We start from the raw sequence: 22,831 nt of genomic DNA, 5'->3' as shown, positions 1-22,831 counted from the left end.
CTCAATTAAAGATGTCAACAATTCAATTGTATTCATTATAAAATGTAACTCTGATAAAGCTGGCAGGCAATTTTAAGAAAAAATTTAAATAAAACCATATTGCAAAATCAGGAAAAACTGACAATATTATGGGGAAAAACAGCTAAAAAGAAAGTAATATATCCCAAGAGTAACTGTTCTATTTATGTACTTTTTGTAATGCTTATATAGTCATTATAAAAGGCAATTATTTTTGGCCTTAAACAGATATATAGATATATATATATATAGTTTTTACATTTTAAAAACTTATTTTTGAGAACAGTTTTCATAAAAAACTATTTTTTAGTTCCATCAATAAACCAAATTTATAAGTAAATAAACATTTCAGATATGTGTTTATGATTTCATTTTAGTATTTCTAAACTCTCAAGTGTCCTAATTTTAACAAATTACACAATCAAATTCAAATATAAAACATCTGCACATTGAAAAGGTCAGATCAACTACAATAAAAAATAAAGTTTAATGAATATCAAAAAATAAAAATAGAATTTTCTTGATATACATCATTTACCAAAAAGGGGGGGGAGGCAACAGACTATTACTAACCAAAACAAAAAATGCCATGTAATCCCCCCTCACTTTTTAAACTAGATAATCTATCATCTAGTGTTCAAAAAAGAAACAAAAATACTTTGGTCTAAGCTTTCACAAAATTTCCAAATCTTTACTTTGATCTTTCTCATGTCATCATTCATCTAACTCATGCTTTCACAATTAATCTACCATACCTATGTAAAAGATGCATACTCCTTAAAATTTTAAGCAAAGTATATTGTTTTAGGTGGCTACCCAGCTGGCTCAACAGGTACAGAATCCGCCTGCAATGCAGAAGCAGCAGGAGACGCGGGTTCGATCCCCGAGTCAGGAAGATACCCTGGGGGAGGGCAAGGCAACCCACTCCAGTATTTTTGCCTGGAGAATCCCACGGACAGAGAAGCCTGATGGGCTACAGTCCATGGGCCCACAAAGAATCAGACACAACTTAGCAACTAAATAAAAAAAAAAAAAAATACTGTTTTACTAAGAATCACAAAAATTAACTCAACCACAATAATCTAATTGGTAGTTATCTGCCTTGTAAGATGTAAACTCCAAAAAATGAGGATTATATCTGGTGACTTTTTTTAATACTACGAATTATTAATGTTGAGGGCAGTATATGAAAAACCAAATATTTAATAAACATTTACAGAATGAATGAATTTTTCTTTTTTCTTTTAGCCACACCATGCAATGTACAGGATCTTAGTTCCCAAAGTGAAACTGAAAGTGTTAGTCACTCAGTCCTGTCTGACTCTTTGTGACCCCATGAACTGTAGCCTGCCAGGCTCCTCCGTCCATGGTTTTCCCCAGGAAAAAATGACACTGGAGTGAGTTGTCATTCCCTTCTCCAGGGGATGAGAGAGAAAATGAGAGAAAATGATGAAAGAATGAAATGACACTGGAGTGGGTTGCCATTCCCTTCTCCAGGGTATCTTCCCAACCCAGGGACTGAACCTGGGTTTCCTGCACTGCAGGCAGATTCTTTACCATCTGAGCCACCAGGGAAGCCAGCCAAACCCTGCATTTCAAGCACAGAGTCTTCACCACTGGACCCATTCATTCCCAGAATGAATGAATTTCTTAAATTACGACAGGGATGATTTTAGAGAAGACCTGACGGTGATAGAGAAGGGAGCCAAAAAACAAAACAGTTAAGACAGCATTAGGTGGCCATTCACACAAAAGAATGTATGTTGAGTCAGTTCCTTAATTTCTAAAATAAAGTCAAATAAAAGTACACGTATTCAGTTTCATACATTTATCTATAAAGAGTAAATAACTGCACTCAATTTTCTCAAACTGTCTTACTAAAAAAAAAAAGACATTTACAAAAACAAGTATTTAAAACACTATTCAGGGGAAACCCATGAAACCTTCAAAAATAAAATTATACACAAGAAATCAGAAAAAAAAATTCTTTTTAAAATTTTAAATCAGTGAAGACATTTAAAATGTTTTAAATGGCAATAACATATCTCTATCAGATAAATCAAGTATGAAAATTACTAGTAGAGATATGAAAAGACACATACTATTTTAGATAAAGTTGAAATACAAAGTTTTCTGACTTTCACTCAATAATGTGTTTCTAGATAAAAGGATCTTCTGCCATCATGTGGAAATTTTTGAAATTACAGTTACACAAAAAATTCCTCTATCTGACTGGAGTATTCCAGTCAATACTAGCAAGAATGACTCCACTTGTAAACAAGGTAAGTATTCTTAGAAAAATTTAGTGAAAATGACCAGGCACAGCTGTTACTATCTTCTCTCTTCTTCCAGAGGGAAGATGATGTTCACTGTAGCTTACGGAAACTGCATGCCTGACACGCCGCCTCTTTCTCTGTTTCCAAGACCCTTTGCAGTTACAGCCATCCTAGGACTCTCCCAGTTTGTGATCGTAAATTTCTTACTCTTTACTTATCTTTCCCCAACCTTAGGCACGTAAAACACTATATTAAAAGGGGAAAAAAAAAATCAGAGTAAGCTACTTTATCTTGAATCATTAGGAACCACAGATGCTTGATACAAGTTTCACACATAGCAAAAAAAACAATCATATATATACATATTTAAAAAGGAACCAGCTATTCATACATTGATATGCCTGATGACTTGAAAGTATATCTAGATTAAACACACAGATTAAAGTGCTTGCAATAAGCTTAGTATGCTATGAAATATAACACTGAATTCTCATTTATTTACAAAATATAATTTAAGAATTCCCATAATCAGGATAAAAGCCTTTCCTTAAATTATTAATTTTACAAACTATAATTCACATATTTGAATGGTTAAGTTTTTAATCCAACATGTTGTTGGTCTTCACCTGAAAAATTACATTTTTTCTTTTGGAGGAAAAAAAAACAGGATCTACTGAGCATCTATTATAAGCAAAATACTGTCCTAGGAACTTTAAAGCACACAAAGACAGGTAAAACATCATTTTTGTTCCCAAGGAATTTACCCTCTACTAACATAAGAAATGCTGGATTGGAAGAAACACAAGCTGGAATCAAGATTGCCGGGAGAAATATCAATAACCTCAGATATGCAGATGACACCACCCTTATGGCAGAAAGTGAAGAGGAACTAAAAAGCCTCTTGATGAAAGTGAAAGTGGGGAGTGAAAAAGTTGGCTTAAAGCTCAACATTCAGAAGACGAAGATCATGGCATCTGGTCCCATCACTTCATGGGAAATAGATGGGGAAACAGTGGAAACAGTGTCAGACTTTATTTTTCTGGGCTCCAAAATCACTGCAGATGGTGACTGCAGCCATGAAATTAAAAGACGCTTACTCCTTGGAAGGAAAGTTATGACCAACCTAGATAGCATATTCAAAAGCAGAGACATTACTTTGCCAACAAAGGTTCGTCTAGTCAAGGCTATGGTTTTTCCTGTGGTCATGTATGGATGTGAGAGTTGGACTGTGAAGAAGGCTGGGCGCCGAAGAATTGATGCTTTTGAACTGTGGTGTTGGAGAAGACTCTTGAGAGTCCCTTGGACTGCAAGAAGATCCAACCAGTCCATTCTGAAGGAGATCAGCCCTGGGATTTCTTTGGAAGGAATGATGCTAAAGCTGAAACTCCAGTACTTTGACCACCTCATGCGAAGAGTTGACTCATTGGAAAAGACTCTGATGCTGGGAGGGATTGGGGGCAAGAGGAGAAGGGGACAACAGAGGATGAGATAGCTGGATGGCATCACTGACTCGATGCACATGAGTCTGAGTGAACTCCGGGAGTTGGTGATGGACAGGGAGGCCTGGCGTGCTGCGATTCATGGGGTTACTAAGAGTCGGACACAACTGAATGACTGATCTGATCTGATCTGAACACAAGAAAAAGATGTACAGCAAATAACTATAATACACTGTAAACAGCATTCAGTAAAAAAACAAAAAGAAAAAATATAGAATTTTGCTTTTAACTGGGAGAATTAATCAAGAAAGAGTTGACAGCAAAGGACTGGAGCTGTTTGGAAAGACATTTTGGATTTGGCTATACAGAAAAAGACAGGAAAACCTTTAGGCCGAATGAATAGTGAGGCCAAGACAACATTAGGCCACATTTAGAGACAACGCTCAGTTGAATATGACTGAAACTGAGGAGATTTGACAAAGAATTTTGAGATGTAAGGCAGGAAAAACATACTCAAGTCAGACTTGCATAGTTTTGAACTCCACGTTAAAGAGACGTCAACAGGAAAACAGTGATGGCTTTTCACAAGGGCAATAACGTGATCAAAGTTGTGTTTTACAAGCTGCTAGTTAAAAGGGACTAAAGGCAAAATTATTCATGAAATTATGACAAACATCCAGAGGCAATGGAAATGGAGGCAACAGCTCAGAGTTCTGATATTGTAAAAGGAATCAACAGGTTTGACAACTAACTGGGTATGGGAGACAGGAGAGAAGGAAGAAGTAAGAATAATGAAATTACAAACTTTGTTTTCAGTACCTTTGAGATTTCTTCCTAGCAATCTCCTTCCTACCACACACTAGAGCTGAAACAGCTAACATTTACTGAGAACTTACTATGTGCAAGGCAACTACTGTGCATGTATTTATTATCCTATTCAATCCTTAGCTTCTGAAGTAAGTACTGTTGGTATTCTCATTTTACTGATGAGGAAACTGAGGCTTCACTATCCAAGTTCACACAGTAAGTGAAAGTGAAAGTGAAGTCGCTCAGTTGTGACTCAGTTGTGAAGTTGCTCTTTGCGACCCCATGGACTGTAGCCAACGGAATTTTCCAGGCAAGAGTACTGGAGTGGGTTGCCATTTCCTTCTCCAGGGGATCTTCCTGACCCAGGGATCAAACCTGGGTCTCCCGCATTGCAGACAGAGGCTTTACCTCTGAGCCAAATAGTAAACAGTTAGATGTTAATCAATGTCACTGTTGATCATTAAAGTATTAGTTGACAATAATTTAAAATGAAATTTCTCACAGGACAGTTATATTTTAAAAAGAAACTCAAAGATAAAAAGATCTTCAAAATCTAACAGAAGAGAGTCAGATGAAGGAACAGCAAGTGACAGGGTAGATATACTGAGCAGAAAACTATCTAATAATCATAAATTGGATGGCTAAGGGAAAGAGAAGTTTCCTCCTGTACTCATATCAGTTTGCCCCGATGCCAAAAGACCAACATTCTAAACTACGATTCTTTAGAATACGATGAGTCTTAGTCTTATACAGACCTGTACCAGGCTTAAAAACCCCTTAAATATACTGACCACATATTAATCTTCTGTATCCCCTGAAAAACAGTAGGTACTGAATGAATGAGGGAACAAATAAACATGGTTGAATTCCTTCTGTCTAGTTCTCCCTGGCAGAGTGTGACCAACATCCTCACACAATTCAAGACCTACGTTTGGAACAATTTCTCCATGAACTCGTTGCTGAAACCTCTGCTTCTGCTTCTCTGCTTTCCAGTTTTTGTCCTTACCAATGTCTTCTAGATTACCCCTAACACTCAAATTGTTAAAGCCATGAACAAACAAATGCTTGGCCTTATTTATTGGTATACTGGGAGATGTCTGTATGGGATCCCAGAACATTTCCAACAGTTCTCTAACCCACTGTGTTCTTCCTCAGTTATGGAGGGAAGGCTTTACTTTCCATGGAATCAAACGGTACCCATCTGAAATCAGGAGAGGATTCTCTTTTGACTGACTATCCAATAGGCTGTGCAGAGGGTCTGAGAAATGGGGTCAAGTTTCCAATACTCTAGAGTTTAATTTGTATATACTTTCCCAGAGAAACAGTGTAACAACTGGTAATTAGGCTTCCAGACAGCCCTGCAGAAAAAATCTATTTAACCACAGCGCAGTTAAAGTATTACACAATGGCAACTACATTATTTTTTTCATGATAAATCTACTGTATTTATGCTATACTGTAGACTAAATAAATAGCTGTTTATGGTTAATACTGGTTAATAAGACTTCAGTATCCATACTAAAAAAAGGATGAATTACCATCCAGGTATTAAGCAGAGCAATAAACTTCTGAGTATTATCACCAAACTACACTTAAGTAGAAAACTAACAAATATAATTAAAACCAACAAATACATCTACTTCTATAACTAAGGCAAAGCAAAATTTTTAAAGGAAAAGAATCATTAAGATGTGAGATTCCAGTTATGCTTTAAAAAAAGATAAAACTACTAAATAACTTTTTAAACTTTATATAACTTCATACTAGCCCTATTACTATTTAAGAAAATATAGTTTAAAAATATACTGCAGTTCAACCTTAATATATGAACTTCTTGCCACCTCTTAATTAAAGGTGTAGAGCATATTTTGATCGCATTTAGTTGAAAAGAAAAGAACTAAAAGAATCCGGTATGTCTCACTTATCAAAGGTGCCATATCTGAATTTTGTTCTTCACATCAAACAGAAATTAAATTTTCTTCTTTTTAGACACGTCTTGACATTTGTAGACATACCCTCTTTAAAACAAATTTGATGTATGCAAATGCAGGTTTACACAGAGAAAGAAATTATGGGCTGATTATTCATTTTACAAAAGGATTAACAAAAGAATTTCTTTAAATAGTTAATCCCGCCAGTATACTTAAAATACAGTTAAAATTTTTAAAAATCAACTTATAAACAACTTTTCAGAAATGTACTCATAGCATAAAAGTAGTTACAAAAGTATCAAGCCTCCAATATGTTATTATTACAAACTGTCTCAATTGCTTGACTAATCTAGCCTGGGACACAAAAAGACTAAATACAACTGCTTAAAATGGCACAGAAAGGTGTATTTACTATAGTTTTTAAATGCATATGTGCATGACTATCCTAATCATCAAGAAACTACCCAATTCTTTAAAATTTTATCCAGAGGCTAGCGAACAATGAGTCAATATGGCTAAAGGTAACCTAAGAAACCAAAGAGCAAAGGGGCTTCTCTGCCTTCATTGTGTAGGCAAGCCAGAGGTACAAAAAGAAGAAATATCCAGGGATCCCATCAGCACTGCAGCTGTTCCTTTGCTTCTGCAGTGTTCTGAGAAGACTCTTGAGAGTCTCCTGGACTGCAAAGAGATCCAACCAGTCCATTCTAAAGGAGATCAGCCCTGGGTGTTCTTTGGAAGGAATGATGCTAAAGCTGAAACTCCAGTACTTTGACCACCTCATGCAAAGAGTTGACTCACTGGAAAAGTCTCTGATGCTGGGAGGGATTGGGGGCAGGAGGAGAAGGGGACGACAGAGGATGAGATGGCTGGATGGCATCACCGACTCGATGGACGTGAGTTTGAGTGAACTCCGGGAGTTAGTGATGGACAGGGAGGCCTGGCGTGCTGCAATTCATGGGGTCGCAGAGTCGGACACGACTGAGCGACTGAACTGAACTGAAGAAGTGCTCTGAGATACAGAAGACAACCTCTGGGAAAAGGAAATCCAAATCTGATGATCTAGACATGGAGCATTTTGGAACAACTGAAGGAAGCAGGAAGGACTCCTAACGTTCCCAAGTGGCCAACTACTGAGTGTATTCCCTGTTCCATGCTCCACCCTGAGACCACGCCCACGAGCCCCACACCTCCACCGAAGACCAGACACACACGGGGTAACTGTACAGCAAAAAAGCAGCCTTCCAATAATAAGGCAGTGAGGCCGGAGGAGAAACACTAAAAAGGAGAAAGACTTAGCCAGATGAGGAAATCTGATGGTGCAAAAGAGACAGCTGCTGCCTGAAAAAAAGGAAGATGAAGAAGAGGACCGGAGGACAAGAGGGGGAGAGGGCTGGGAAAAGGCCAGAGAAATAAAATTGAGCATCTAACGCCATATGAATCCCAGAGCAGAGAAAACCCCATAAAAAACCTCTCTGAGGTGGCTCTGCCTGCGTTAGACTGAATTAGATTATGATCCTATTGCAGTTTCTAAAAGTGCACTGGGAATTTTAAGCAGTTTACATGAAGTAGCCAAGGGTGTTATGAACACTCTGAAACTATATCAAAATTGTACATATTTCCAAACATTTTAAAATAAGAAGTTTTGCTCACTCTGTGCATCTTGCTTATACTAGCTTTGTAAAGGCATTTAAACGTCTGTGGTATTTCTGCATGTGTGCTATGTTACCGCACTTTTGTTTGACTCTTTGCAACCCTATGGACTGTAGGCCACGAGGCGCCTCTGTCCATGGGAGTCTCCAGGCAAGAATACTGGAGTGGGTTGCCATGCCCTCCTCCAGGGAATCTTCCCAACCCAGGGAATGAATCGTGCCTCTTCTGTCTCTTGCATTGGCAGGTGAGTTCTTTACCACTAGCGCCACCTGGGAAGCCTCATGGTGTTTTTGAATGGTGTTAAATATGGTTACTGGCTAGAAATCCTGCATTATCAATTGCACATATCTGTACCTTACAGAATAAGTAATTCAGCCAGCCAGGCTGGGAAGTGTGAGGCAATGAACACGGTGCCTTTGGGAGGTGTCAGAGCTTTGGGCATGTGCTGTGAAGCTGCACCCATGGATGCTGTGTGCTGATTTTGCTGTAGTTGTTTATATATACATATATAAACATATATATACATGTATGTATTTGCTGTGTGATAAGCTGCCAATCTTAGTTTGAAAAGGGAGAAGTTCCTATCAGAAGTGCATGATAGTTTTCATTCAATGGGATAGTTTTAAACAAACTGTGGACTTCATCTTCACCAAAGCATCACTAAAGCAAAGTCCAGAATCCTTTGCAACTTAACCATACAGCAAACAACAGTCTACTTTTTTGTATGTGTATAATGTTTTTTTTGGGAAAAAAAAAAAAAGACTGTGTACATGTTTAAAATCTATTCAGATAAAGCAAAAATATTTCAGTGCCTGAAAGCCAAAATTCAATTTATTTTAGAAATGCTTCAAGTTCTACTGATTCAGGACCAAAGAAGACCAAAGACTTGTAAATAAGATAAATATCATCCTCCCTTGGGAACCGGAGAAGGCAATGGCACCCCACTCCAGTACTCTTGCCTGGAAAATCCCATGGACAGAGGAGCCTGGTAGGCTGCAGTCCATGGGGTCGTTAAGGGTTGGACACAGCTGAGGGACTTCACTTTCACTTTTCACTTTCATGCATTGGAGAAGGAAATGGCAACCCACTCCAGTGTCCTTGCCCGGAGAATCCTAGGGACAGGGGAGCCTGGTGGGCTGTCGTCTATGGGGTCGCACAGAGTCGGACAGGACTGAAGCGACTTAGCAGCAGCAGCAGCAGCCCTTGGGAACTGAGCTAATTAAATCAACATGCAATGGGAAATACCTGAATTCTCTCAGGCCCAGAAGACAGATCAGGTAGCTTAATCTATTAACACACACTAATAATAATAATAATGCTTTGACAGAAGAAAAAGGTGCTTAAAATAAAGTAACAAGAGGGGGCAAACTTCCTAAATATGTGTTCTGCACCGTCCAGGAGAAAAGGGTAGAGACGCAGGAGGCCCCATGATGTTTTCCACTGTTAACTAAATGGATGTTTTCTTCTACGAGCACAGTGAGCCCTGGTGAGCAATCTCTCATGCCGACTTGCTTCCCATTATTTTAATTCCATGTTTACCAGGCAACCTTCTAAACACTAATTCAGTTTCCCAGAAAGCTTAACAGAGGTCCACCATCCCTGACTCACAATTCTGAAGTCAAAGAAGTTTCAAACAACAAAAGAACCTTTTAGAACTCATCTGGTGGCAAATCCTGACCTAAATGGCCATGCAGCTTTTATTTACTCCACTTAATATGAAAAGTTGAAAGCTTTGCTGCAGAAATATGAATGTACTTGATTATAGGGTGCCACTCCAGACCCCACTGGAGGATTTCTTACAATCCAATCACACTCCTTACCTTTCTAAAATCTAAAAATTCTAAATTCTAAGGCACCTCTGAAAGAAGTGTCCCTGGATCTAAATATAAATATTCTGACTCCTGGGCTTCACCAGCCCCATTCCCCTACCCAGAGAAATCAGAATTCTACCATATAGTTCAGATCATATCAGATCAGTTGCTCAGTCGTGTCCGACTCTTTGTGACCCCATGAATCGCAGCACGCCAGGCCTCCCTGTCCATCACCAACTCCCAGAGTTCACTCAGACTCAACATCCATCGAGTCAGTGATGCCATCCAGCCATCTCATCCTCTGTCGTCCCCTTCTCCTCCTGCCCCCAATCCCTCCCAGCATCAGAGTCTTTTCCAATGAGTCAACTCTTCGCATGAGGTGGCCAAAGTACTGGAGTTTCAGCTTTAGCATCATTCCTTCCAAAGAAATCCCAGGGCTGATCTCCTTCAGAATGGACTGGTTGGATCTCCTTGCACTCCAAGGGACTCTCAAGAGTCTTCTCCAACACCACAGTTCAAAAGCATCAATTCTTCGGCACTCAGCCTTCTTCACAGTCCAGCTCTCACATCCATACATGACCACAGGAAAAACCATAGCCTTGACTAGACGAACCCTTGTTGGCAAAGTCATGTCTCTGCTTTTGAATATGCTATCTAGGTTGGTCATAACTTTCCTTCCAAGGAGTAAGCGTCTGTTAATTTCTGCAGTCACCATCTGCAGTGATTTTGGAGCCCAGAAAAATAAAGTCTGACACTGTTTCCACTGTTTCCCCATTTACTTCCCATGAAGTGGTGGGACCAGACGCCAGGATCTTCATTTTCTGAATGTTGAGCTTTAAGCCAACCTTTTCACTCTCCACTTTCACTTTCATCAAGAGGCTTTTAGTTCCTCTTCACTTTCTGCCATAAGGGTGGTGTCATCTGCATATCTGAGGTTATTGATATTTCTCCCGGCAATCTTGATTCCAGCTTGTGTTTCTTCCAGTCCAGCATTTCTCGTGATGTACTCTGCATATAAGTTAAATAAACAGGGTGACAATATACAGCCTTGACGAACTCCTTTTCCTATTTGGAACCAGTCTGTTGTTCCATGTCCAGTTCTAACTGTTGCTTCCTGACCTGCATACAAATTTCTCAAGAGGCAGATCAGGTGGTCTGGTATTCCCATCTCTTTCAGAATTTTCCACAGTTTATTGTGATCCACACAATCAAAGGCTTTGGCATAGTCAATAAAGCAGAAATAGATGTTTTTCTGGAACTCTCTTGCTTTTTCTATGATCCATATAGTTCAGTATTATATAAATTTAGTTAGTGTGATAAAGGACAGAAATGGTATGGAACTAACAGAAGCAGAAGATATTAAGAAGAGGTGGCAAGAATACACAGAAGAACTATACAGAATTACGACCAAGATAATCACGATGGTGTGATCACTCACCTAGAGCCAGACATCCTGGAATGCGAAGTCAAGTGGGCCTTAGAAAGCATCACTACGAAAAAAACGAGTGGAGGTGATGGAATTCCAGATGAGCTATTTCAAATCCTGGAAGATGATGCTGTGAAAGTGCTACACTCAATATGCCAGCAAATTTGGAAAACTCAGCAGTAGCCATGGGACTGGAAAAGGTCAGTTTTCATTCCAACCCCAAAGAAAGGCAATGCCAAAGAATGCTCAAACTACCACACAGTTGCGCTCAACTCACACGCTAGTAATGCTCAAAATTCTCCAAGCCAGGCTTCAACAGTACATGAACCGTGAACTTCTAGATGTTCAAGCTGGATTTAGAAAAGGCAGAGGAACCAGAGATCAAACTGCCAACATCCGTTGGATTATAGAGAAAGCAAGAGAGTTCCAGAAAAACATCTATTTCTGCTTTATTGACTATGCCAAAGCCTTTGGCTGTGTGGATCATAACAAACTATGGAAAATTCTTAAAGAGATGGGAATACCAGACCATCTAACCTGCCTCCCGAGAAATCTGTATGCAGGTCAGGAAGCAACAGTTAGAACTGGACATGGAACAACAGACTGGTTCCAAATAGGAAAAGGAGTACGTCAAGGCTGTATATTGTCACCCTGCTTATTTGACTTATATGCAGAGTACATCACAAGAAACTCTGGGCTGAATGAAGCACAAGCTGGAATCAAGACTGCCAGGAGAAATATCAATAACCTCAGATATGCAAATGACATCACCTTTATGGCAGAAAGCAAAGAAGAACTAAAGAGCCTCTTGATGAAAGAGGAGAGTGGAAAAGTTGGCTTAAAACTCAACATTCAGAAAACTAAGATCATGACATCTGGTCCCGTTACTTCATGGCAAATAGATGGGGAAACAATGGAAACAGTGACAGACTATTTTTGGGGGCTCCAAAATCAGTGCAGATGGTGATTGCAGCCATGAAATTAAGAGACACTCGCTCCTTGGAAGACAAGTTATGACCAACCTAGACAGCATATGAAAAAGCAGAGACATTACTTTGTCAACAAAGGTCTGTCTAGTCAAAGCTATGGTTTTTCCAGTAGTCATGTAAGGATGTGAGAGTTGGACTGTAAAGAAAGCTGAGTGCCGAAGAATTGATGCTTCTGAACTGTGGTGTTCGAGAAGACTCTTGAGAGTCCCTTGGACTGCAAGGAGATCCAACCAGTCCATCCTAAAGGAAATCAGTCCTGAATATTCTTTGGAAGGACTGATGCTGAAGCTGAAACTCCAATACTTTGGCCACCTAATGCGAAAAACTGATTCATTGGAAAAGACCCTGATCCTGGGAAAGATTGAAGGCAAGAGGAGAAGGGGTTGACAGAGGATGAGATGGTTGGATGGCCTCACCGACTCGACTGACATGAGTTTGAGTAAACTCTGGGAGTTGGTGATGGAGAGGGAGGCTGGACATGCTGCAGTCCATGGGGTAACAAAGAGTCAGACACGAATGAGAGACTGAACTGAAGTTAGTGTGAATATGTTATCATCTCTAGGTATACTGATAAAAGTCCAATTCCAAATCTACAAAACCAATTACCAGGGCTTATGCTGAAAAGCCCAGGTGGCACAAATCTGTCTAGAATCTCCATCCTAAGCCTACTGTCTTCCAAGCCACCTTCCATCCTCTGTCTGACCTGCCAGAAGACAAACTAACAGTTAAGCAATCTCCTCTGCCAGTTATAATTCACTGTCAGCCTTCATGCAACCTTCTACAATAGTTAGAAAAAGAAAAGGTAAAAAATTAAAATGGATTTCTACGTTAAGTAACAATTTTGATCAAATTAAATTATTGGAGAATTATCACTATTTAAACATGATCTCTAAGAAATTAACATGAGAAGATTCTTCACGTTGCTTAAAAAGACTTAAAACTATACCAGGTGGATAGTCCTGCTGACTCTTTTCTAATCTCAATTTACAGCTCTAAAGGTTCTAAATTCTTACTATATCTTCTAGTGGTTAGGGAAAAAAGAGTAGTAACTAAAGTTTCATTTTTAATCCACACATATTTATTCTTTTCCAGCAACAGTTTATAGTTTTCAGTGTACAGGTTTGTACATCCTTTATCTGAAGTTTACCTTCATATTTCATAGTTTTTTATGGCAAATGGTATTTTAAAATTTTATTTTCCAAGTTTTCACTGCTAGTATAAAAAAGTACAGTTAATTCTTATATATTAGTCATGTATCATACAACATTGCTAAACTGACTTACTAAATTCCAGAAGATTCTTTGTAGATTACATAAAATTGTCTACATAATCTTATCACCTGTAGATAAAGGCAGTTTTATTTTTTTCTTTTCAATCTGGATGCCTTTTATTTCTTCTCTTGTCTTATTTCAGTGGTTATTTATAATACTAAAAGTCTACACATTTAGATTGTTTTAATTTTACAAAGCTCAGCAAGAAATAATAAAATATATCACTGAGATTCATTAAACATGAAGAAGTCTAAGTTTACCCTAAATAATTTAAAGGGTAAAATTACAAAATATATTTATAATGTGCTGGTTGACTCACTGGATGAGATTGCCTGTGCTTTGTGATATAATCAGAAACAGAAATACTGAGCATATTCAACTGCATTTTTTAAAAAATCACATTTATTGGCTTTCCTATAATTACTAAAGTAGCACATCATCTGGAATTTTGAGATACAAGGAAGAAAATAATAATTATCCTTAATCCTATCACCCAAAGATAAACACTGTTTATGTTTAATTGTATCATGAGCAGTTTTCTACAGCATTAATTTCTCTGAAGCACCATTACTAAGAGCTCCATACTAACCCATCCATCATATGGCTATGTTATAATTTCATTCTTCTCCCATCACTGGATATCCACACTGCTTTAAAGTTTTCACTATTACCATATACATTAAGCACAGCAGTTAAATTTGTATATAAATCAGAACGACCTCTTATTAGAGTCCCTTTTGCCCGTTCCTTTATTAAAGCTACCAGTGTTTTCCTAATCCAAGCTCTTCTTATACTAATGCTATCAATCATCTACCACATTAATCCCAAATATATTTCATTTGCCTTTCTATTATTTTTTAATTCAGGAATTATTAATTTTATGTTAATGGTAACTATTACAAAGACAAATAAAATATATTTTGTTTTTATTATCCATTCTATCACTATAGTAATACAAAGCCCTGAAACTAAAAGAAAAGATTAAAGAGAAAAATCAGTGGTGCCAATGAAAAGTGTAAAGTAGGTTAAGCCATTTGATATAGTTTTAACTCATCTCCTAATATAACCATATCTTAGGTAAAAGAGAACTCGGTCCATCCTTAATCTCAAGGGTAAAATATTACTTCCCCTACTAAGACAAAAATAAGGTCCAAAGAAAATTCCCAATAATCACACAGGACACATTTGTCTGACACTGCAGTAACTTCCATTTTCATTTCGTTAACGAAAACAATCTTTGAGAAAGAAATGTGTCCCAATTAGCATCTTGGGTTAATAAACATTAAATTATTACCTAAACAACACCTAAACATTTCCCTATTAAGCTAGAGGTGTATTTGATAGAAATATGACTTTAAAAAACTTCTCTGTCCCTTAAGAAAAATATCCAAAATGGAAAACAAACCAAATATACAAATAAATTGTAGTAAGAAAAAAATATGTAATCATTCTATATTAAACAAAAGTTGAATCGTTTTAGGGAAACATTTCAAAAATAACTGATGATCATGAGGTAAGAACACAAGGTTTTCACTGCAACTGCTTGTGTGACACCACACAAGGCACCTCACTTCTACAAGCCTTAGTTTCTTCAGCTTTAAAATGAAAAATCTAAGGAGCCCCAGTTCAAGACGGCAGACTAGAGAAATCACAGCAGCTTATTTCCTACTTCTTCACCCTTCCAAAATTCCACTGATCTGATAATAAAGACACTTTTAAAGGAGCAATCCATAATAATTAAGGAAAGGAGCCATTAGAAGCCAGAGTTCAATAAATTTCTCAAGATGGAAAGCAGGTGGAGGAGTGTAATTAATAAAATAGCCTCGATAAAAGCAGTCACAGCTTCAAAACAGAAACGATCTGAGGACAAAGCCAAACTGCTAGAATCAACTGAACGCGAACACCGGGGAGGTAAAGAGGAGGAGGAGTCAGAAGCAAATGCAAGGGAGATTAACTGAAACTCTGTAATTCAAAAAGTAATTCTCTAAGAATAAATAAATAAATGTTAACTTTCTAATCAACACACCTCACTATATGCAGAGTTCTTAGTTTATTATTGCTTTACTTATAAATTTAGACAGATAACCAAAGTTCACAAGATATTGGAAAACTGAAAAAAAGACACCAAAGTAAAATAAAAACTGTCCCCAGAAGAGAGAAATTAAGGAATAAAAAAGAATATTGGCCCTTATTATAAGCCCTTCTACACAACTTAGTTTTTTTTAACCACATGCATACATACTTTGGTTTTTCAAAAAAGCTTAAGTACATTAACTGAAAAAAAAGTTTACTGAAGTCCTTTCAATCAATTCTAATACTCTCCCTATGTAAAATTTCAGACATTTGCTCTTATTAAGCAACTGTAACACATAATTATGTCATAAAATAAGTAAACCAGTAAGATTAATACTATGCATACAAAATCTTTAAATTCAACGCAAAACTTTCAAATTCTTAACTCTGTGTGGTATACAGATACACACACCTCTACAAACACATACAGTCTTGTTTTAGAACCATAACCACTAGCATATTAACATTATCATGCTATTATCATTATTTTAAATCTATAAATTCAAATACATTTAAAATCATTTAAATAAAAAGACATACCCCTATGTTCCAGTAACATAGTATAAAGTCGATAATATATGCAATGTTGATCAAACTATTATTTTTTAAAAACATCTTTAGCTACTTCAAAGATAAGCACTGTTATAACACGTCTCATGACACCAATTAAAAGTATTTCTCTAAACAAACAGTATCTTAAAAACTTTCAAATGGTTCAGAAATTTAAAACAGAAACGTTTTATATTCCAAGGATATACTGTTTCAAATCCTTTCCTTTAACCCTTTTTCTGGAGAACGCAATGGTACCCCACTCTGGTCCTCTTGCTTGGAAAGTCCCATGGACGGAGGAGCCTGGTGGGCTGCAGTCCATGGGGTCACTAAGAGCCGGGCACAACTGGGCGACTTCCCTTTCACTTTTCACTTTCATGCATTGGAGAAGGAAATGGCAACCCACTCCAGTGTTCTTGCCTGGAGAATCCCAGGGACAGAGGATCCTAGCGGGCTGCCGTCTATGGGGTCGCACAGAGTCGGACACGACTGAAGCGACTTAGCAGCAGCAGCAGCAGCAGCAACCCTTTTTCAACCATTAGTTAGGGACCACAGCCCAACTAAAATTTTTTAAATGGTAAAGCTTACTGTAGAAAACACATGTGTAACACATCACCATCCAATCAACCATCATCATCCAGTAAACCATCACAGAAACAGAGGAACACGCACAGCAAACGGTGCAACCAAGAGGCTCCCAGATGACTCCCTCACACTTGGTAGATGATCCCCCACATGTATAATCCATCAACAGAGGTAATTCATTCCCTTTCTCCCACAAACTAAAATACAAAGTACAAATCAGGATGTCCAAAAGCAAAAAAAATAATGAAGTCTTCAAATTAGGTAAGAGAGGTGTACAATTATAAAAACTGCAAAATACCCACCTACCCTAATTATATGAAGTTAAGGAAACTCTGAACATAGATGACATGCAACTTCATCATACATTGTTAAATCTGATAATCAAAGTTATAAATAAGAAAAAGATATCTCATGTGAGTTACAAATGGACAATTACATGAATCTGAAGCATTTTCTTGTCTCAAAAATGAGTACAACAAAATAAAAAAAGCAAATATTATAATAAGGACTATCATACAAGCCTAAAGACTTAAACATCCTCAGGAAAGGAAAGAGAACGTTGCTTTGCAGAAGTAGCTAGGAACAACAGAACACAGAAAAAGGAAAGAAGAGAGCATTCCAGCACTACACTACCACCTTCATTCTCTTCAAGGTTAGTGGTCTATCTTTGACCACCTTCCAGCCTGGGCACTTTTATTCACATCTTTGGCCTACCGACCGACTACAAATAATAAATTTTAACTCTCTATCTCCAGTCACAATCTGTCACCTGAGTATCAGAGGAATATGTATTTTAGAACATTGTCACTTGACTGTCCCATCAGAATTTTTAACACAAAAATGAACGATAATGAACTCATCTGCCACTGTTCCCTCTGTACACACACACACACACACCCCTATTCTGGTTATTGGTATCATATTGCAAAACTTAAGAGTTATCCATTCTATTTCCTCCCCTCTAACTAATCTTGTATTGGTCACCAACTCAAGTTCTAGTCTACTGTAAAAAGAGTAACACAAAAATCCATACTCTCCATCCTCAACAGCTCTGTCTTGGTTCAATTACATAAATATATTAGGGCTGTTAGTTACATTTTATATATATCTTATATACATAAACATATATATTTATATATAAATTATACACATAAATTAATATATTTATATTATTTTTAATATAAATTAAATATTTATACATCACATATAAATATATTTGAATATATTATATTAATATTTATATTGTATTTATATTAATATATATCAGATGTTTATAAATGTATATTTATATATTATATAACATATTATCTATATAAAATATAAATGAATAGTTTATACATAAATAGTTACATTAATACATATTATATATATTAGGGTTTATATATATATTATATATATATAAAGTTCTGTAAAACCTTCTTTTTTTTTTTAAATCTTACAGAAAAACTCAAGTGAACTTTTTTCCAACTCATATTTGGGATTACTACATCTCTCCTAAAAGCTCTCCCTGCCTTCAATCTGGCTTAATTCTTCAATCATTCCTTTCTACTCCTGTTGAAATTATCTTTCTAGAATATAACTTGAATCATTTTCATCACCATTGCTTAAAATCTTTCAATGACTCAAAATAAAGACCTAAAATCCTTAGAAGAATATCCTGTTTCTTGTCACCTCTTTAACTTTAATCTCTTTCTAATCTCCCATATAATACACTAAATTCTGATCACTGCAGATCCTGGAAAAACTTTTACTGTTTCTTACCTCAATACCTCTGCATGTTTTATTTCCACTTTCCCAGGGTTTTTTTCTTGACAAGGCAACTCTGACTTGCCCAAATGTCCTCTCATACACTACACGTGGCCTCGACTTCCATTCCTTCTTTGGTCCCACAGCATTTTAACAGACACCCTTCCATACTATAAACATCTACTAACTTGAAACTTGGACACCATAAAAGTGAAATACATATATTATTCATTTTTGTGTCCCACAATGCTAGCACTCTGCCTCGCAATAAGTGATCAATAACTAAAGAATGTTGAAGAATTTTTGCTTTTTCCAGAAACTTTCACTGTCAGCCTTGCCCAGAAACACAGAACAAAGCAGCTACTTAAGGAAAACAACTGAAACCAGGCAAGAAAGCAGTAAGTGGGGCCCAAAAAATGAAAAATTAAATATACTTTTCAAAGTTGTTCCTGAGAAACGTCTCACATTCTAACACTAACGTGTCATACTTGCTATTTAATTTTCAGTGCTTATTCTGATTTCCAAGAAAATAAATGGTAAAAAGTTGTTCTCTCTACAACTGGGTCAGCACAGAAAGAAAAATGGGAAGTATTACCTAAATCAGCTATTCTTCAAAACTGAGCATAGTTAGAATTTTTAAAGTTCTATAATAAGTAAGAACCCCATCTGATCCACCCAACCCCAATTCCACTCTTTATAGAGTTGTCTCTTAAAAGACTTGGGAGTAAGATTACAATGGGTATTTTACTGACCAGTTATCATTCTCCATAGAGTCCCAACATATTTTCCTGAACTTAACTTTTTTTCTTTTATCGTAAGAAATTAACATAAGTTCACTACTTTGCAAATATGCATTTACATTTTTATCCTTAAGATAAAATGAAATACTTTCCTTTTACCATCCCTCAAATGGTCCGTGAATAGAAATTTGCCCAGTTGAACTCACTCTAATATTTGTAACAGTTTTCTGGGATCAGAGAAGGGAATAGAGAACTCTCCTCCCAATACTGAGCCCCCTAGCATTCCTGATCCTTCCCCTTTCTCTTCTCCAGTAGTACCCACACACAACTTTGCTCTTTAAAGTAAAACAAATTCAAGTTCATAAGTAATTTTAGAAGTGTGTGAAAGAATCCCAGAGACCAAGCCACACAGCACTGGAATAAATTTTTTTTTTTTTAAGCTGAATTCCTGACACCAATTCTAATGGGTTGATCAACAGTGTTTTTTTTTTTACTCTAGTTTATTTTTTAATGTATATTCTTATTACTGTCTCTAGCCTATTATCGGGCTTCCCTGATAGCTCAGTTGGTTAAAACAAAACAAAAAAACATACACCTGCAATGCAGGAGACCCTGGTTTGATCCCTGGGTTGGGAAGATCTGCTGGAGAAGGGAAAAGCTATCCACTCCAGTGCACTGGCCTGGAGAATTCCACCGACTGTATAGTTCATGGGGTCACAAAGAGTCGGACACTTCTGAGCAACTTTCAGCCTACTGGTATTCTGGGTTCCTATTCTTTCCCTAAAAAGTTTCCTAGTTTTAGGACCTCCCAAAATGCCCTTATTTCTTCCCAATATAGAGCTAAACTCCTGCTCCTGCCACAAACTGATCTGGCTTAAAAGATGTCACTTACATTTACATACACTAATTTAGAGCTGTGTGAGTGTGAGCTCAGTCGGGTCCCAGTCTTTACAACGCAATGTACTGTAGCCCGCCAGGCTCCTCTGTCCACGGAGTTCTCCAGGCAAGAATACTGGAGTGGGCTGCCATTTCCTCCTCTAGGGGATCTTCCCCACCCAGGTATCCCGTTCATCTCTCATGCATTGCCTGCACTGGCAGGTGGGGTTTTGTTTTTTTTTTTAAACCACTGAGCCACTTGGGAGGCCCTAATTTAGAGGTGCATATTGTAAATACTGTTATTATTCTGCAGATGAGATAATAAAACTAGGAAAAGCAATATAACATTTATAAATGCCAATACTTTAATTTGAATCCAGTTCTTCTGACTTCAAGATCAAGTTACCATATTAAAAGAAAGCAGTCTGCATTTAAAAAGATTCAACTTCCCTGGCTCTAGGCGACCTTATTGCATCTAATACATATAATTTTTAGGCAAATTCTACATTTCACTCTCGTCCTAAATGTCCCTTTTGAAAGCGTCAATGAGGCTTGTACAATAAAAAATTCTGCGACTCAGTTAAAAAGTTCTGTGTTCACCCTAAGGTTCACTCTTTTGGCTTTTTTTTTTAAACAGCCTTCAGTAGTTTCTGTAGTCATCAACTTTTTAGGGTAAGAAATTGCTTAACTAGGTTCTTCAACCAACAAGCACTACTACGTGCTTTCAAATACCTGTCCCTTTAATAGTCAATTCCATTCCTTTCTTGCTATTTGCAAATCATATCTGGGGGTAATCCTGCATGGCTCCTAACCCCACGAAATACCCTATTCTGGGGGCTTCCCTGGTGGCTCAGTGGTAAAGAATCCGCCAGCTAATACAGGAGGCACGGTTCAATCTCTGATTGGGTAAGATCCCACATGCCAGGGAGCATCCAAGCCCGTGGGCCACAACTACCGAGCCTGTGCTCTAAAGCCCAGGAGCCGGAACTACTGAGCCCACCTGCGGGCACCCACCAAGTCCGCGTGCCTAGAGCCCGAGCTCCGCAACGAGAGAAGCCACGGCAGTCAAGCCCACGCACTGCAACTAGAGAGTGGCCCTCGCTGGCCACAACTACAGAAACACCCGCGCAGCAGCGAAGACCCAGCATGGCAAAAAAATAAATAAAGTTACTTAAAAATATATACTCTGAATATCTTCTAACTTCACTCAGAAAAAGGAAGGGAAATCAAAGGAGCTAATGCCTCTGCCTACTTAAGATCTAGTGCAATGATACAAATTAAAAAGTAACGTGACTACGTGAAACAAAGTAGATGATTACGAAGAAACCAACTTTCACCTAACTTAACTCTGACCAGCATTTTTGCCCACCGCTTGTAATAAACCCCAGGCTTTTCCCATTTCTGTTATCAGTCATGTTATAAAATGAGACTATTAAGACCCAACAAAGAGCACTGGGGTTTAAAAATGGTGATTACAGAAACAAACCTCTAAAATTCTGAAAACCAGTAAGGAGTAAACTATTATCAACAGGCGCTTGCTAAGTGCAAGGCACTGGAGGGGACAAAAAGCTGCCAAACGGGAAGCTCTTTAAAAACTTGACCAGGTGACTTAGTCAATTTTGTAACCTCCATCCTCACCCCTCCAGCGCCAGGCAAAAGTCAACTGAATTTGAAGCGCTGGTGTATGACATGTGCTGCAGCGAGGACCCGTGGGACAGAGACCGGCTTGGGATGTAACTTTGGGAGGTATTGTTTAAACGGCTCTGCGCTGTTCAATTCAAACGGAACAGGCTGCCGCTCCGTCCGAGCTTGTGTGGGGCCCGGGAAACCAGCCAGGTCAGGCGGTCTCTCCTAACTACAAACCGGGACACCTTTGAGGGACCCCAAAGGTCTGGGGCGATGAAAACCAGAGTTACTTGCCTCCCATTCCTGCAGGAATCGTTCGGCCTCTTTAGAACCAGCGGTCTTGTGTCTCCTAAATTCGTCCTTCACGTACCGGTCGCCAAGGTCTTTGAGGTCTGGGGGCAGAACCCGGTGCAGCAGCAAAATACGCCGATACAAGGCCCGGACACGCGAGACGTGCCGAGCAGACATACTGCCGCGCGTGGACCCCAGGCCGCGCCTGCGCAGAAGGTCAGCGCCCCCTTGCCTCGCTTTCCAAGCCGGATATAAGTAACCCGAACACAAGCGGAAGAGGGCACGCGACCTTCATCCGGTTTGGTCCGTTCTAATATGAGGACCTTCCTGAAACACAAGCGGGAGCGGCAGGCGGGATACGGGCCAGTCCTCCTTCCAAAGGGGCGTGGCTTTCGTGGAGAGCTTGGGATGCTACCACTCAAGGACTGAGTCCTGGGCCGAGGGGGTCCTCCACCAAGAGTCTGACCTGGACCTCTTGTCACCCCTCATTTACACCCCATCATCTTGTCCATTAATCTTTCCCCTTTCTCTAAAAGCAGTCGTCAAAATCGGGCTCCTCCAGGAAGCCTCCCATGCCTAAATTCAAGCCATTTAAGATGTCTTAGAGTGTTCCTCCGGAGAAGGCAATGGCACCCCACTCCAGTACTCTTGCCTGGAAAATCCCATGGCCGGAGGAGCCTGCTAGGCTGCAGTCCATAGGGTCGCTAAGGGTCGGACACAACTGAGC

General features: G+C 38.4%; 1 protein-coding gene across 1 annotated transcript in view; it reads right to left on the bottom strand.

Annotated features, from left to right (window-relative positions):
• SDHAF3 (succinate dehydrogenase complex assembly factor 3) overlaps positions 1 to 22,372 on the bottom strand; it is an 87,712-nt gene extending 65,340 nt beyond the window's left edge. Inside the window, exon 1 of the mRNA XM_006061076.4 lies at positions 22,108 to 22,372. Within this exon, the coding sequence (XP_006061138.3) occupies positions 22,108 to 22,281 (174 nt within the window). The 5' untranslated portion in view covers positions 22,282 to 22,372. The remainder of the gene's footprint in view (positions 1 to 22,107) is intronic.
• Between the last annotated feature and the right edge of the window lie 459 nt (positions 22,373 to 22,831).

Source organism: Bubalus bubalis, chromosome 8 (genome assembly GCF_019923935.1).
Source record: "Bubalus bubalis isolate 160015118507 breed Murrah chromosome 8, NDDB_SH_1, whole genome shotgun sequence".
Lineage (NCBI taxonomy): Eukaryota > Metazoa > Chordata > Mammalia > Artiodactyla > Bovidae > Bubalus > Bubalus bubalis.
The sequence above is the reverse complement of the archived record's forward strand: the minus strand, read 5'-3'. Positions and strand labels throughout refer to the sequence as shown.